The sequence below is a fragment of the Triticum aestivum genome, chromosome 7A (assembly GCF_018294505.1).
Source record: "Triticum aestivum cultivar Chinese Spring chromosome 7A, IWGSC CS RefSeq v2.1, whole genome shotgun sequence".
In the NCBI taxonomy this organism is placed as follows: domain Eukaryota; kingdom Viridiplantae; phylum Streptophyta; class Magnoliopsida; order Poales; family Poaceae; genus Triticum; species Triticum aestivum.
Genome location: NC_057812.1, coordinates 312290790 through 312306317, shown reverse-complemented (window position 1 = coordinate 312306317; position 15528 = coordinate 312290790). Strand labels below are relative to the sequence as shown.

The 15528-nt window shown below is 43.5% G+C and overlaps 1 protein-coding gene across 2 annotated transcripts; it reads left to right on the top strand.

Annotated features, from left to right (window-relative positions):
• The first annotated feature begins 1927 nt into the window (after window positions 1-1927).
• LOC123154074 (ubiquitin carboxyl-terminal hydrolase 19) lies at window positions 1928-14384 on the top strand. Of its 2 annotated transcripts, XM_044572874.1 has the most exons (12): window positions 1928-2635; window positions 5759-6683; window positions 6756-6838; window positions 7614-7699; window positions 7786-7948; window positions 10923-11043; window positions 11145-11302; window positions 12290-12374; window positions 12555-12767; window positions 13469-13530; window positions 13638-13771; window positions 13853-14384. In XM_044572874.1, the coding sequence occupies exons 1-12, from the start codon at window positions 2229-2231 to the stop codon at window positions 14302-14304; spliced, it is 2889 nt and encodes a 962-aa protein (XP_044428809.1). In that variant the 5' UTR covers window positions 1928-2228; the 3' UTR covers window positions 14305-14384. The 2 variants fall into 2 exon arrangements, with proteins under 2 accessions (XP_044428809.1, XP_044428808.1); XM_044572873.1 differs by having other exon boundaries at window positions 1930-2635; window positions 13638-14384.
• The last annotated feature ends 1144 nt before the right edge of the window (window positions 14385-15528 follow it).

Genomic DNA, 15528 nt, shown 5'->3' with positions numbered 1-15528 from the left:
AAAACTGAGTAGAAGAGATATAGGGTGCGTTTGAATCCCAAGCAAAATCAGTTATAGTCTTGCCAGGCTAGGGAACGTGTTTGGTATAACTCATAAAGTATCGCTTTTGACGGCAAGTTAGCCTCGCGGGGCAAGGAAATCCTTGCCTGCTTGGGAGAGCCGATTTGGCTAGCTCTCAACGGCAAGACACATCACGCAAAAAAAAAACTGCTCCGGCCTAAACATGCAGCCAGGCAAAGTGAGCAACGCTGACCCGCGCTAGCTGGGCTAGCTAGGCTATGGCCCGTCGGGGCAAGGAAACCAAACACACCCATAGTTGTGTAGCCATTTTCTATAACAATAATTGTTAGTCATCTTGTTCTTCACCAAATTCTTCTATTGAATACTTCTATCCCTCTTCTCACAGATTGTGGTGTTCAGATAAATTTTTATATTCGTTACCGCAGTTCGACCTTTTCCCTTTAGTGAATATTGCATCATCTGTGTCCATATACCCCTGAAAAACACAATGACATCAGTTTAATGGCATACACATGTTAAAAAAGGCGAGTATATTTTCACTAACAATACACACATCAACACCAAAATCAGAAGAAAATGTAATTAAGAATATGGCAAGTGAACTTGGCACCCGATAAATTTGACAGGCCAATATATGACCACATGACTCAAATTTACATAAATGAACTACAACATGCAGAAAATAACACATGAATATTCAAACCTTAGTCCTATCTTACCGGTTGACAGCCATATCACCAGCATAGACCATAGCCAAGATTATACACACCTATGCATTATACCACACATCCCGCACCAGATCTGTTCCCTACAACACGAAACCCCAAATGTGTGAGCAAATCGGGCCAAGAGAAAAAAGAACACACACTGAAACCAAAGGGGATCGGGAGACATGACGAAGACCTGGAGGTGGACGCCACTGTGCAGTGGTAGCGCCGCCGGCCGTGGCGCCTTCCCTCGCCATCTACTTCTCTAGGCCTCATACATGAAGGAAAGAGAGATGGAGCAGGGTCGGGCTGCTCCTTCCCCTTCTCTCCGCCCTCCCTCATCTTCTTCGCAGACCTCACTGCTCCTGCGCTGCTACGCACAGAGGGAGAGAGAGAGAGAGCAGCAGCAAGGGCACACCGAGGAGGTAAAGACGGGCGACAGACTTTCTTCACCTTCCCCACAAATGCACCACACCGTGATTGGAATTGCTCTTCTCCGGCACGGATCCACCGTCTGTGTGCGCCTATAGTGGTGGAGGGGGCGTAGCAGGCAGTGGTGATGCTCCTAGGGTGGAGGCCATGACGACGAGCGAGGAGCGAGGATGATAGAGGGGAGGTGGGGATCGAAGGGAAAGGGGCTAGGGTTGTGCGGCGATTAGTGTGGAGTGGGTCGTCTGGAAGAGAGGGTTGAATTGGGTGCGAGCGTGTGGAGCGGATTGGGCAAATCGTTCAGCACACGAAAATGGGCAACCCAGCCAACCAGCCGCCTCGCGAGCCCACTCGTCATTGGACAATGAAAATGACCGTGAGATGAAAATTAGTTTTGACCATTGTGAAGATCCAACGGCTCAGACACACTAGAAGACAGATCCGACGGGCAACGAAGCCCCAATTGAAAAAACTCCGTGAAGGCAAGTTGGCTAGCAGCCTTATATAGATTTAAAATAAATAATGACAATATATTATAGTCAGCAGTTGGCCGTATTATTAATACATGCTTTTATACGACCGGTTGAAGATGCTCCGAGCCCATCTGACCGTGGATACGCGCACGCGAACACAGGGTACCGAGGCCAGCACACGGTACCTTGCGGGGAACCCATTCCTTTCTTGTCTTCCACCTCGTACGGTACCCCGCCGTTAAACTTGCCCGTCGCCCACTTTTTTCACCTGCCCCCTTCCCGAAGGCGTGGTATTATTCTTCGAGTGCCAAGGTGGAAACGGATGCCGCTACCTTCTCCTTCTCTTCCTCCCTGCCCCTGGTCGCTGCCGTCTCTCCGTCACTTCCAAAGACCAAAACAAAACAAAACCCTGACCGGAGGAAAGGGGATTTTTCTTTTGGATTGGAAATCTCCGAGCCCTAATTTCCGACCGATTTGCTCGGGCAAGTGCACAATCGGGCCGCGGATCCATCGTTTTGAGTGGTGGTGGGGGGCGGGTTCGAGATCTATGCGCCTGAGAGAGGGCTGGGGAGGGAGAGGGGTGGGCTGAGAGGGAGCGATGGCAATGGCGGAGGCGGCAGGGTCGTCGACGGCGGCCACCGCGGTGACGGTGGCGCTGTTTATCGTGGTGCTAGTGGTGGCGCTACTGCTGCGGCAGAGCCTGCGGCGCGCCGCGGAGCGAAGGGAGGAGGTGCGGCGCCTAGCGCGCCTCGCGGCGGAGGAATCCGAGCTGGCGGAGCGGGAGTCGGTGCTCGCCTTCTGCTCCGAGCTGTTCCCTGGCGTGCTGCACGCGGCGGATGTGCCGGAGGCGCCGATGTGGGCACCGCGGGAGGTGGTTTCACCGCAGGAGGAAGAGGAGGAGGTCGTGGAGGCGCCAGCGCCGCCACAGGCCGCAGCTGGGGTCTGCGCGGTGTGCTTCAGGCCGACCACGTTTAGGTGCAAACAGTGCAAGGCTGTGAAGTACTGGTGAGTTGGCTCAAACCCTGTTCCTAATCCCCTTTACAATTTTTGTAGTCTCAGCAGGTGATTTGGAATCGAGGGAAATAGTCTACAATTTGTTAAATCCAGAGTGGAAATGCGCTGTATTTTCTAGAAATTTGGGTTTCAGTAACAATTTTATAGGCTAGTAGATCGACAAGATTTGGATTTTGTCGAATTTGTGTGTGGACAAGATAACTGATTACCATGTGAGCTAGGGCGATTTGTGATCATCCATTTAGCTTGTCTCTAGGAACTCTGGTTTGATAAAGTTCATCTGGAAGGAAGGCCAGTATAGGATCCTAATGGCTCAGTTATGCTGTCATCATTGCTGGCGCCTCTCCTTGTAAACTTGAATGTTTGTTTTTTATCCCTGACTTCAAGATACCTTCCAGTTGGTTCCAGACAACTAATATTAGTCTGCTGCCTTTTTTGTTAACCAACATAGGCCACACATCCTGTCTTAGGCTATTAACCATCCTAGCGATTCACATGCTTCTAGATGAACACTTATTTTTTGAATGTCACAATGTCCTGTTGTCATGGACCTTTCTTTGATTGATATGTTGGGAGATTTGTCCTATGACATAGCCAGAATGTCCCCAAGGGTGAAGCACCGGTGGACGTATTCTTAGATAATGTGGAGCAAAATAAGATGCACATTTGACTCAGTGCATGAGGCTTGATTGATTGGTTCTTTGCATGAGCGCCTGTCCTTTCTCTGCTCGTACAGAAAGGATGCCAATCCTGGGTATGTAGATTTCAACAAGGCCAGCACCTTTCTCCCCGTGTTAGTCTCTTGCTTACCACGGCATGTGGGTCAGATCAATCAGCCGATGATAATGCTATTTGTTCATATTCATGTTGAGTTCTTAGTGTTTTTGAGAAGAAGATTCATTATTTATCATTCCTGTGCAATTGATATCACTGGAAGAAACAAGCCATTGTTGCAAAGACTACTCGTATTATTTATTGTTTCTGTGCTATTGACAGAAACTAGCCTAAAAAAACACGTTTAGCCATTATGTGCTGATATGTCATATACAGAATTTTCTATTGGGTTGCAACTTGAGAGTGGAAAAACAGAAAATTGACAATCACTATACTTGTAGTTATAATGTCAGCACACCTTATTGCATTACCACCACATTCATTTCATACAAACAAGCAAATAATGTCTTTATTTCTTCCATGCAACCTGTTACCTGTCTCAATTGAAACAAATAATGAAGACCTGATGTGCATGCAGCTAAACAAAATGTTGTTAGAACTGCTAGCTGTAGCTATGATACCAATTGTTAGAATCACTATCTTCTCTAGCTCTCACCCTGGACTCTCTCTAAAGAGATGTGCTTCACACACACAAAGAGCTACTACTAGCGGGAAGGTTTATATTAGATATCTCAATTGCCACAAGCTTACCTATTACATATGGGGTGCCTCTCCTTATATAGAGGCTGTAGGGACAGTGATACAGTGACCGTCCTGCTACAGTAACCAACACTGCGGCGGTACAGCTCATAGCTAGTTCATCTACTGCACAACTCATACCCAAGTAGATGACAACTCATATATAGTTAGGATAACTATTGAGTGATGACATATGCCATGCCATCATATTCTTCTTGGCTAAGGTTTCATGGTGTCCCTCAACATCCAACCCAATTTGGCTTCTTCCTTCTCATGCATGCATCTCTTTGGTATATATGACAAGATTAGTCCTAACAAAGGTTCCATGTGATTCTGAGAAGTGTTTACCAATGATGGAACATTTATTTATGTAATGTGCATACTGACATTACATAAGCTTATTACTTAATCATACTCCCTCCGTTTGGGTTTATAGGGCTGGATCTCCAGTACCAAGGCACTGACTCGTCTTATAATTAAGTAATGCTTCGACATCCTCTCCAAATCCTCTGTGCGTTCTCTCTGCCCAGCCTGCGCCCAATGAGAATACATGCATGCACAGCTGCCGCAGCCTATTTCTCTCACCTGCCTGCATGCGTTCTCTAACCTCCTTGTATGAACCAATGACTACGGCATGCAGCAGCCTAGTTTCTCCCTTGCTTCGCATGCGCAGCACAATAAACGCCAGGTCTAACAAATCTGGACGGAGCATGCTGGCCACCGGCCTTTTAAACCGCGGACGCCGCGCGGCGGGGGGGGGGGGGGGTACATCTGCATGGTACTCCTCATCGGCTAATGCGTTTTCAGCAACTTTACAATGTATAGCGCAAGTTACCAAAGGTCAATTCGTATGGGGTTCCAATATAAATTTTCACATTATACATTTATTTATTATTAATTTTCTAGAAACTTGTCTTACGCATTTGTAAGGAGTAATTTGTATTGTCATAAAAATGTTTTAATACAAAAAATACCCTTGTGTGTTAAAATTGAATGTACATTCAAGGATATGTATAAGAGTAGCGAGTGCCTATACATACGGTGTTTGGTGGTGAGTAAATGCACCAGCTGACAAGTGATGTTACAATATACTTTGCACTCAATGTTTTGTGAGCAGCAGTATGGCTGTCAAAGAATTATCTAGAAAGTTCCTCTGTTGACCATATTAGCTCTGTTGGCCGTTTTAGCCCCTATGATAGACGTTTTACTAATCCACTTTTGTTGGGAATACAAGGATGATTGGTACACCACTGTGCACTTTTAATTTGCTTTCCTAAACCTGAGAACTTTGGTTGTCCAACTGCAGTTGCTATTGGCTGAATTTAGGCATGGCTGGTCACTTTTCCGATGGTATTCTTAGTATTGTTCATCCTGTTCTGAACATTTCTTTATGCACATGTCTTTTTGTGTGAACTTAACAGTATGTTGATATGGACAAATTGACCCTTGACTGATTTCCTTTGATTCATTACCAGTGGAACATTTGAATAAGAATCCTAAATGAATATACATGCACATGACTTGGTCTGCTGGATGAGATGTGATGCCTATCTCAGTAAAACCAAGTAATGTTGCATATTGTACATGAATAGTAAACATGCTATGTGTCGAAAATCCTAAACTGCGGTTCAATATTGTGCGTGGTGTACAAAAATTGAACTATGTTACTTGTTCAATCTTGTGACACCTTCCCTTTTGCAGCTCATTCAAATGCCAGATATCCCACTGGAGAAAAGGTCACAAAGATGAATGCCATCCACCAAGTGCTAATGCTAAGCCAGATGATGGAGCTGCAATTTCTGTTGCAAAGGAAGGAAATGTTGAACACCGAAGAGCTTCTGAAGAGAATGTAGTGGCTGGGGTACAACCAGTGGCTGAAATTAGTGTACCGGTTGCGTCTGAGTCTGAAACTTCTGGCACAAACCATGTTGTGAAGAGCTCAAATGATAAAAGGAAAGATACGCCTTTCGAAGAGGTATCTGCTACCACAGAGATCCCTGAAAAGGGCAATTCTGACAATGTGGTCAAACTTGGTCAAATTACCCCTCAAGTAACGTCCTTTGACAGTAAAAGGGCAGAATCAAATACCAAATCTACCAATTTTGTTGGAAATAGTTCTTATGTGAAGGACTTAGATGATATATTGGTTCATAAATCTCAAGCTTCTGCACCAAAGATGAGTGGCCTTACCAGTTCCATCCATGAAGATATATATGTTCATTGCAAGGACCATGGCAACACTGAGGATGCTGATGTTAGTAAGGATTGCTCTCGGATTAATCATATTAGAAAACCTGCAGATAGGAGCTATTCCCAAATGGCTGCAACTGCCGTACCAGCACCCAAAAGTTCTAGGACTTCTCTTCGCGTGGAAGTTGAACCGTGCAAAATAAAAGCTACTGGTGAAGAAAAGTCTGAAGGCTTGAAATTAGTAACTCCAGTATTAGCTGTTGATAAGGTTTCTTCCATCCATGGTGGCCGGTCTGTAGCACCTAATCCATCAAAAAGGGCTGATAATCCAACAGATAGAGGAGGTTCAGCAGCAAATAACCTTGCGACATCTTTGAAGAAAATTGTCAGGCAACAAACAACACCAAAAGTTGTGAGGCATTATCCTTCAGAGTTGGTAAATATAATTGAATGGCTCTGTAGTTAGTAATTTATTTTCTTTTATTTGCTACTAAATTCTGCTTTTCAGACACTTTTTCCATATGATGTTTTCATCAAGCTCTACGACAAGGTTGAATTGCGCCCTTTTGGTCTTCATAACCTTGGCAACAGGTAAACATTGAATTACTGTTTCTGGAATTTAACAGTTGGGATATTAACTGCATGCTTTGTATTTCTGTGAAGTTTGTCGCATAATTTTTTTGTGTAGGCATCTCTAGCTTTTAATCTGTTTGCAACTTAGTAGTTTTTACTTCCGTTGGAGTCTGGTTGACATGAGTAGATCTTATCTGGTTTGTTTCCCTAGGGCCAATCATTAATTTAATAATCCGTTGCTAAAGATGGACTAATTTCCCACCCACAACAATATATGAAGTGATCAGGCAAATATGCTCCAGCATGCTCTGATAGTGTTTAATGGCATGATATTGTTGCTCTACTACTTTTTTGTCATGCTGTTGATAGACTTACCTACCAGTACATGGAACTTTAGGCCTCCTTTTTTTCACAGGATAGGAATATCATAGGAATAGGAAAATCATAGGAAGTGAGATGACATATATCTCAATTCCTATAGGGAAAGAGATGTCATTTGATGCATAGGATAGGAATCTTTCAATTGAGTCTAGGCTAATGTTTTTTTTTCCTTTGAAATGCGAAGGATTGGTTCCTATCCTACATAGGAGTAGGAATCCATTCCTACAAACCAAAGGGCTCCAAAGAAATATTTCCTACAAAATTCCTATCCTTTATAATCCCTACAAAATTCCTGTAAACCAAAAGAGTCCTCATGTTAAACAAGATGTTGTCGCATTAGTTGAGATATTTTGTGTAAGTTGTTATGTGCCCCCCTGTCTAACATGTTTTTCTTCTTATTTTTCTCTTGCAGCTGCTATGCAAATGTTGTTCTTCAGTGCTTGATGTTTACTCGACCACTTACAACGTATCTTCTGGGAGGGCTTCATTCGAAAAATTGTAAGTGCCTACTAAGTTTCTCATGTCATTCTTTTTCTCCATATTGCACTTGTTTGAGTAACCGCATAGTATCTTGTGTTTTCTAGGTTCCAAAAAGGCATGGTGTTTCATGTGTGAATTTGAAAGACTTATTGTGGAGGGCAAGCAGGGCAAGACTGCTTTATCACCAACTGGGATACTGTCCCATTTGCACGAGATTGGAAGTAGCTTTGGTCCTGGTAAACAAGAAGATGCTCATGAATTCCTTCGGTAAGAAAGCGATCATTACATTTTTCATCTATGTTGGTTATTTACAGTTGACAAGAAACTTAAGCTGGAGTTTACAGAGGAGCTATGAATATTTTTATGTCAAGTTTTTCAATATAAGGTTTCCACAATAATTTGGCTCTTAAGTTGAATCTGCCAATGTTATACTTCAAATGACCAATTATGACGTGTTAGTGGATGGTAAAATTACTGACATGCTCTTCTGTGACACTTTACTAATGGTGGATGAGCTATTTTGCAATCACAGAAGTTGAATGAGGAGAGGTGTACCAGCATCTCGTCTCTGCGTGTCGTAGGTTGTGGCGACGCTCTACTCCAGACATTGACCAGCCCTCCTCTTCTAGTCACTTACACAAGCTGGGCCTTATGGGCCTAAGTGGTGATGGGCCAGGCCCACACCGGTTCATCACTCCTCAAGATGGGTGGTAGATATCTATGAACCCCGTGTTGTCACATGCAAGTTACAGTCCTTTGTTCCCAGTCCCTTTATCAAGCAATATGCAATTAGCTGCCCAGTGCTGACATGATTAAGACCATCAAATTTCTCCTTAATGAAGAAGCGATTGGTATCCACATGTTTTGTCGTATCATGTTGAACTGGGTTATTGGCAATGCTTATTGCTGACTTATTGTCACACCACGCTCTCAAGGGTCCCTTCCTCAGAAGTTTCAACTTGCTCAGTAGGTTCTTCACCCAGGGCATCTCACTCAACCCTTTAGATAATGTCTATTACTCAGCTTCTGCCGCTGATCTAGACACAAATGTTTGTTTCTTGCCCCTTTAGATAATCTCTATTACTCTGCTTCTGCCGCTGATCTAGACACAACTGTTTGTTTCTTGCTTCTCCATGACACCAAATTTCTTCGCACAAACACACAATAGCCTGAAGTTGATCTTCCATCATCTGGATCATTCTCATCAGTAGCAAGAGATGCATTTTCAGGATTACCTTCATCAGTGGAGGCTCAGTGAGCAAAGTCTCCATAGGCAGCATCATATATTTCTCTGCCCTTTGACGTCCCGTTGTCCCCTTGAACTGCCATGTGTGCCCTCTGACCACCTGAGTATCCTGAATACCCACTTCTGCCTCTAGCAGTCCTCCCACTTCCCATCTGTTATTTCCCCTGCCTCTGCCATGATTTGGACGGTTGAACTTCAGGTGGCCTTTCTCCCCACAGGTAAAACAGTCCCTGCTCTCTTTCCACTCCCTGCGCTCAGTAACGGTAAACGTCGAGGCCAGCACAACTCAAGAGATAGCCGCACCTCCTCTTGAGCTATCGCTGCAATAGCCCCATCAATAATAGGCAGGGAAGTTTGATGCAACAGGTAGGCCTTCCTGCCATCAAAGCAACCTTTGAGCCCCTCCAAAAGTTGCAGCACATGCCTGCATGCCATTCACTTGTGCCCTGACTCGATGCTTGGCTGCATAGTTCAAGAGGATCACAATTATCCTGGTCTGCCTACAATGCCTGTATCTCTGCTACATATGCCATCACTGACATGTCACATTGACGTAGACGACGAATCTTCCCATCAGTTTGAGATATGAGGATGACATTGCCCTTGTCGGAGTACTGGGTGGACAAAATCTTCCATATCTCAGCAGTACTGGGTGGACAAAATCTTCCATATCTCAGCAGCCTGTTGATAGCCCATCCACGGAGTGTCCAATAGGGGGTACTACTGAGTTCAACAGCCACCCAATAAGCAGAGAGTTGATGACCTTTCATTTCTTTCCCTCCGGACTAGCCTCGCCACTTGGTTCTTCAATAGTACCCAACAAGTTTCCATCCAACTCCTTGCTCCACAGCCAACATTGCCTTCGAGACCAGTTCAGATAATTGGTAACCCTCTCTAGCTTGATGTCAGTGGGCAACAGCTCGATCTTCCGAACCACTTCCTGTCGAGGAATGATGGCCCTAAAATTCAAGCCCCCCTCCTTGGAAGTGAGGAACAGTGTGAGCTTCTCGATAGCCTCAGCAAGGCCTTTCGGATTACTCATCTTCCCGACCAGCTGCACACAGCAACAACGACCCCCTTCTCTCCCCCTGGCGAGTAGCTGCGTGCAACAGCTATCACTTCCAGCAGAAGCAGCAGCAATTCAGACCTCAGCAGTTCCAGCCTCCTCTTCCCTCCCCAATCACCGCACATGTCTCCAGCAGCAGCAGTACATTGCAGTACGACCTCTGTCTTCCTCTGACTAAGCCGTGCCATCGCCACGTCTCCCGCGCAGCCCCGCCACGCAGCTCGCGCGCCACCTCCGCATCTTCCGCGCTCGCATGCAGCTGCTTGCGGAGCTCCCTGCCAGTCGCAGGACAGCCGCGAGACGAGTCCCTACCGCTGAGATGAGCCCCGCCGCTGCCTAGGGCCGTCAGGCCTAGGCGTTGCTGGCGTCTGATACCATGTTGAATGAGGAGAGGTGTACCGGCAGCTCGTTTCTGTGTCGTAGGTTGTGGCGGCGCTCTCCTCTAGACATCGACCACCCCTCCTCTTTCAGGTCACTTACATGAGCTGGGCCTTTATTGGCCTAAGTGGTGATGGGCCAGGCCCAAACCGGTTCAACTATAGATTATGTCGACGTCCTTTTTGGGCTCAGTTTGTGAGGCAACAGTGTGGCATACTAGATTAGTTTGGCAATCTTTGTTCAACTGTGGTACTAAAATTTTCAATTAATTTATCTTTTCCTGTTAAACCGAAGGTTAGTTGAAGTCAACACTTCGTATAGTTGTTTGGAATTCATTGTTCAAACCAGGTGCTGGTTGACATTCTTATCAATGAAATATTGTCTTTGTGTCAAGTAGAAAACCTGATAGGACAGTTACCTAACAATGGCTTTTTCAGTATGTTTAGTTTTGGGGAATGACCTTGTCGAAAGTAAAATAGTTAATTACTATTGGCAACTCCTTTCTCCAAGAGTTTTTCTTAATGGCACCACATTAACTGACATGTTTACAGGCACTCAATTGATGCTATGCAATCTGTATGCATCAAGGAAGCCAGAAAAGGTGGCGCTCATTGTTTAGCAGAAGAAACCACACTTGTACAACTAATATTTGGGGGCTATCTGAGATCTAAGGTTCTCTTTACAGAACAGCTTAGATTTTATTATTTTTGCATATTCAGTTACCTGAGGCCACCCTGTGTCTTATTGATAATTTTACTCTGTTTCTTTCATAGATAAAATGCACAAGGTGTCATATTAGTTCTGAGCAATACGAGCGTATGTTAGATCTTACTGTTGAAATAGATGGCGACATCAGTTCACTCGAGGAAGCACTTCAGCGGTTTACATCTACAGAAGTCTTGGATGGAGATAATAGATACCAGTGCAGCAGGTAATGTCACTTCGGATCTTTAGCCTTCTGTACTGTTCATCCTGTGACCTTTTATCCACCGATCAGAGTCCTTGAGCTATCACTGAAACTATACCAAGCCGGGAGTTGAATTGAGGGTCAAAATACTTTGCCATATCATCTAATCATGAATTTTATGGAGAAATAGAATCATTACCGTACAGCAGACTTGAACAACAGAAACATAATTGGAAGGGAAATAAAATAAATGTTAGGTATATTTTAAAGTTTGAGAGTGCTAGCCAAGAGTAGGAAAAAAAAGCCGTACATTGCAAGATAACAAAATGGCACGACAATACCAGTTTTTATTTGTACTATAAACATGGTATGGATTTCTCCTGTGGAAAATGTTGGTCGTGTGATTTTATGCCTTTTGCTATGTTGTTTTCTTCTATTATGATTACCTAAGATGGTGTCGGGCCATGACATTTGGATGGTTTTCAATGTAGACTGCTTGAGTGCTCTGAATTGTATCAGGCTGTTGTTTTACTCAAAAGTTTGAGTGGGTAATTGCTCAATGGATTGGATTGTGAGTCATGAACCAGATATGTTGATATGTTTAAAGGTTCAAACGAAGCATGTAAATATGACAGTATGAAATATTGTAAATTTTTGAGAGAATCTTTTTCCTTCTCGCTGTTGCCTTCTACTGCTAGTTGCTGATTTGAGAATTATACAATATTGCAATTGGAGGATCAATACTTAAGAAATTAGCATGTTTTCTTATACCTTAGTGTTGACAATATACCAACTTCCTTTAGGGCCAGCTGAAATAATAAGGTAGGTTGTATAACTCTGATTGGAAACATTGTTCACTTCAATGTTTCTAGAAGTCAGATGTTGTAGCTTATTTTATTCAATTCATTATACTATATAATGAATTATGCAAGGATTGAAATTGCCGCTTCTCTTTAGTCTTGCTTTCTTTTCTCCTAATGCTATTACTCTTAACTTGACCCTGTATGTCAGATGCAATTCCTATGAGCGTGCTAAGAAGAAGTTGACAATATCGGAAGCCCCAAATGTCCTGACTATTGCATTGAAAAGATACCAGGTACCATATAGAATACCATCTTATTGAGGGCTAGACGCCAAACATACTTGCATAGCTCTCTTTTGTGTTGACATTTGAATCGTTGTATTTGACCTTTTTCTGGAGTTCAATTGTTTTAGTTTTGATCAAGTCTTGCAAATTGAGTTCCTCTAATTTTGTTCCCCCTTCTTATTTGTACAGTCTGGCAAGTTTGGGAAGATCAGCAAAGCCATCAGATTCCCAGAGACCCTGAACTTATCTTGCTACATGAACTCAACTGATGACAATTCTCCTGTTTACAGCCTATATGGAATGGTTGTCCATCATGATGTTATGAATGCTGCCTTTTCTGGTCATTACGTATGTTATGTCAAGGACACACATGGGAAGTGGTACAAGATAGATGACAGTCAGGTATACTTGCTCTTTCTGGACATATCAAGACGGGGTTATGCCTGTCTGGACGTTAACAATTTTTGAAATCATTTTTTTGGTAAACCTATTTCCATATTTAGTATCTGTTTGTTTTAAATAAACGAGACTGCCGGTGTGGATTTTTGGGACATAGTTCTAGGCGCACCTTATATAACATTTTAATTTTAAAAATTATAAAAAACCCAATCAATTCAGAAACTTTTTTGTGGCTAACTTGGTCGAGTGTTCTACTCATGTATGAAGTTTCGCGAAGAAATGACTTCGGCACTTATGGGAGAAAAAAACACAAAATTGCAATTTCAAAAAACTTGAATAGTAACTTTTATATAGAACCAAGTTTATCCTTTTTCCGCACAAAAGACCACGGAAGTCATTTCTTTGCGAAACTTTACATGTAATTGTTTTTTGTGCGGAATTGTTTGACCTTTTTTATATTTTTGAACTTTTTTTTTCAATTAGGGTGCGCCTAGACCCAGGTTCCATTTGGTACTTTTTTTTGCCTTATTGGAATAGCAATCAGATTACACCTCTTATCCTAGTGATCATAGTGTATATTCTTGTAATGCAATAGTGAAAACAAATTATTTGGCTTCAACAGTGACTGCGTCGGTACCGGTGTTGTTTTGGAGTAATCAGATAGCGATCCTGTATTCTGAATAGCTGGTCTTTGCTGTGTGCAGGTCAAACCTGTATCTCTGGAAAATGTAATGTCGAAGTGTGCATACATGCTGCTCTACGCAAGGTGAACACCACCATTCCTCTTCTTTTTTTATAGATACCAGCAATTTCATGCGCCTTCCCATCAGGTTTCTTACCAGTACATTCTGAATCCTCCATTAACCATATCAGGTGTTCACCAAGGGCGCCAAACTCTGTACGACATGCTATGATGGTTAACGACCCATCATATGCGAAGAAGGCCAGGCATAAGCCAAACTTGGAGCAGGCACCATTGCAACGGGGTTCCTTGAACAGACACCAAGGTGATGAGTTGCATAGAGATCACATTACAGATAACCTCACCCGCAGATTTGATGAATTTGGGGACGCACCATATCCAGCAGCAGAATCACCAAGCCCAAGTGAGAGCTCGTCGTTGTTCAGCAACTCTGATGCTGGGTCACACAGCACCGTGAGCACAGATAGCAGCGAAAGCACAAGGAACTCAACCAGCACTGATGACTACGAACAGTACTTTTTTGGGAGCTCAGATCAAATGTATCAGGGAGGCCCTAGAGGGGCACATGAGGAAATCGGCTATACGAGCTATTATCGGTCGAGATCTGCCTTGGGTACCAGCTCATCAGGCCAGGAGGTGGATGAAGAGAGGTCTGTGGAGCAAAGGTTTGAGGTTAGTGGAAGCTCACCCTTGTCGTACACTGACCAAAGTAAGCAACACTTGTTAACAGAACAATATAGGCAGTTTGGTGGTAGTGAGCATGACCCTGGAGAAGCCAGGGGCAGTGTCTTGTTGAGAAGATCGGCTAGAGAAAAAACCGCCCAAACATTTTATTGATGTGGAGGGTTTGGGTTGAATAATGTAGCTTCTGTCATTACCTCGTTGCAGTGGAAATATGAAAATGGGCAATTCGTAGAGTCGTGTTCCAGAAATGCAAAGCAGTTTAGTTCTTGTTCTTTGATATTGTCTTTGTAGCAGTTTCTCAGATTACAGTGCGCACACCTGATGAGTGATGACACTGGCTAAATTGATCTGCTGCCTTCAGTCGGGCAGATGGATGAATCTGGTCTCCGCGGTAGGCGGCTAGCCAGCAACATCGGTCACGGATATGCGACTAGGTACACACTTGGGGTGGGGTGGTGTTTTGCCACCTGAAATCTGCACCACGAAATACTCTTTGAGCCTTTTTTAAAACAAAACATCGCCTTTATTCATTGGAAATGACAGTTACATTGTTAATAAGAAAAATTGCAATATTATTCATAGGTTCCTCAAAACAATCTTTAGTCACAGAAAATTTAGCTAATCTAGCAAGTTCATGAGCAACTTTATTTGCTTCCATATTACAATGCTCAAAACTAATATACAAAAAATCGCACGCCATAAAATAACAATCATCAAAAACTGCTGCCGCCAGTCCGCTGAATGTCCTTCATTCTTCATTGTGTCAACTACTTCCATATTGTCGGAGCTAACACAAGAGATTACATCCTGCCTTCTGTGAGAGTGATAAGCCAAATCTTAGAGTCAGCGCTTTTGTTGTTAAGACATCTGCACACTAATTCATCCTCCAGTTCCCGCTAGTAGCGCCCCTGTCGTACCTCTAAGCATATCCTGATCAAAAGAAGCATCGACATTCAATTTCATAAAACATAATTTGCCGCTATAGCACGGACTCCCATCGAGGTTTGGCAAGCATCTTGGGATTTTCCCTGATGAACTAGCGACCATCTATTCCATCATAAATACCAGGCTGTTACAACAATCAATTCATGTGCATTCTGGGTGCCTACTGTAGATAGCTCTTTCTCTGGCATAAGAAGTAAAAACTCAAGAACTGCCACTCCCGCACGATCGATAACACAAGCTTTACTGATGGCCTCATGACTTCCCAGCTTTCTCCAAACTTCTTTTGCCTTCCAACATAGAAACAACATGTGTTCTGTATCTTCTGGTCCATTCGAACATGATGGGCAGATGGGAGAAATTTTCATATGTCTATTAGCAAGTGTAACACGACATGGGAGTGTTCCGTGCAAGGTACGCCATATGAAAATCTTC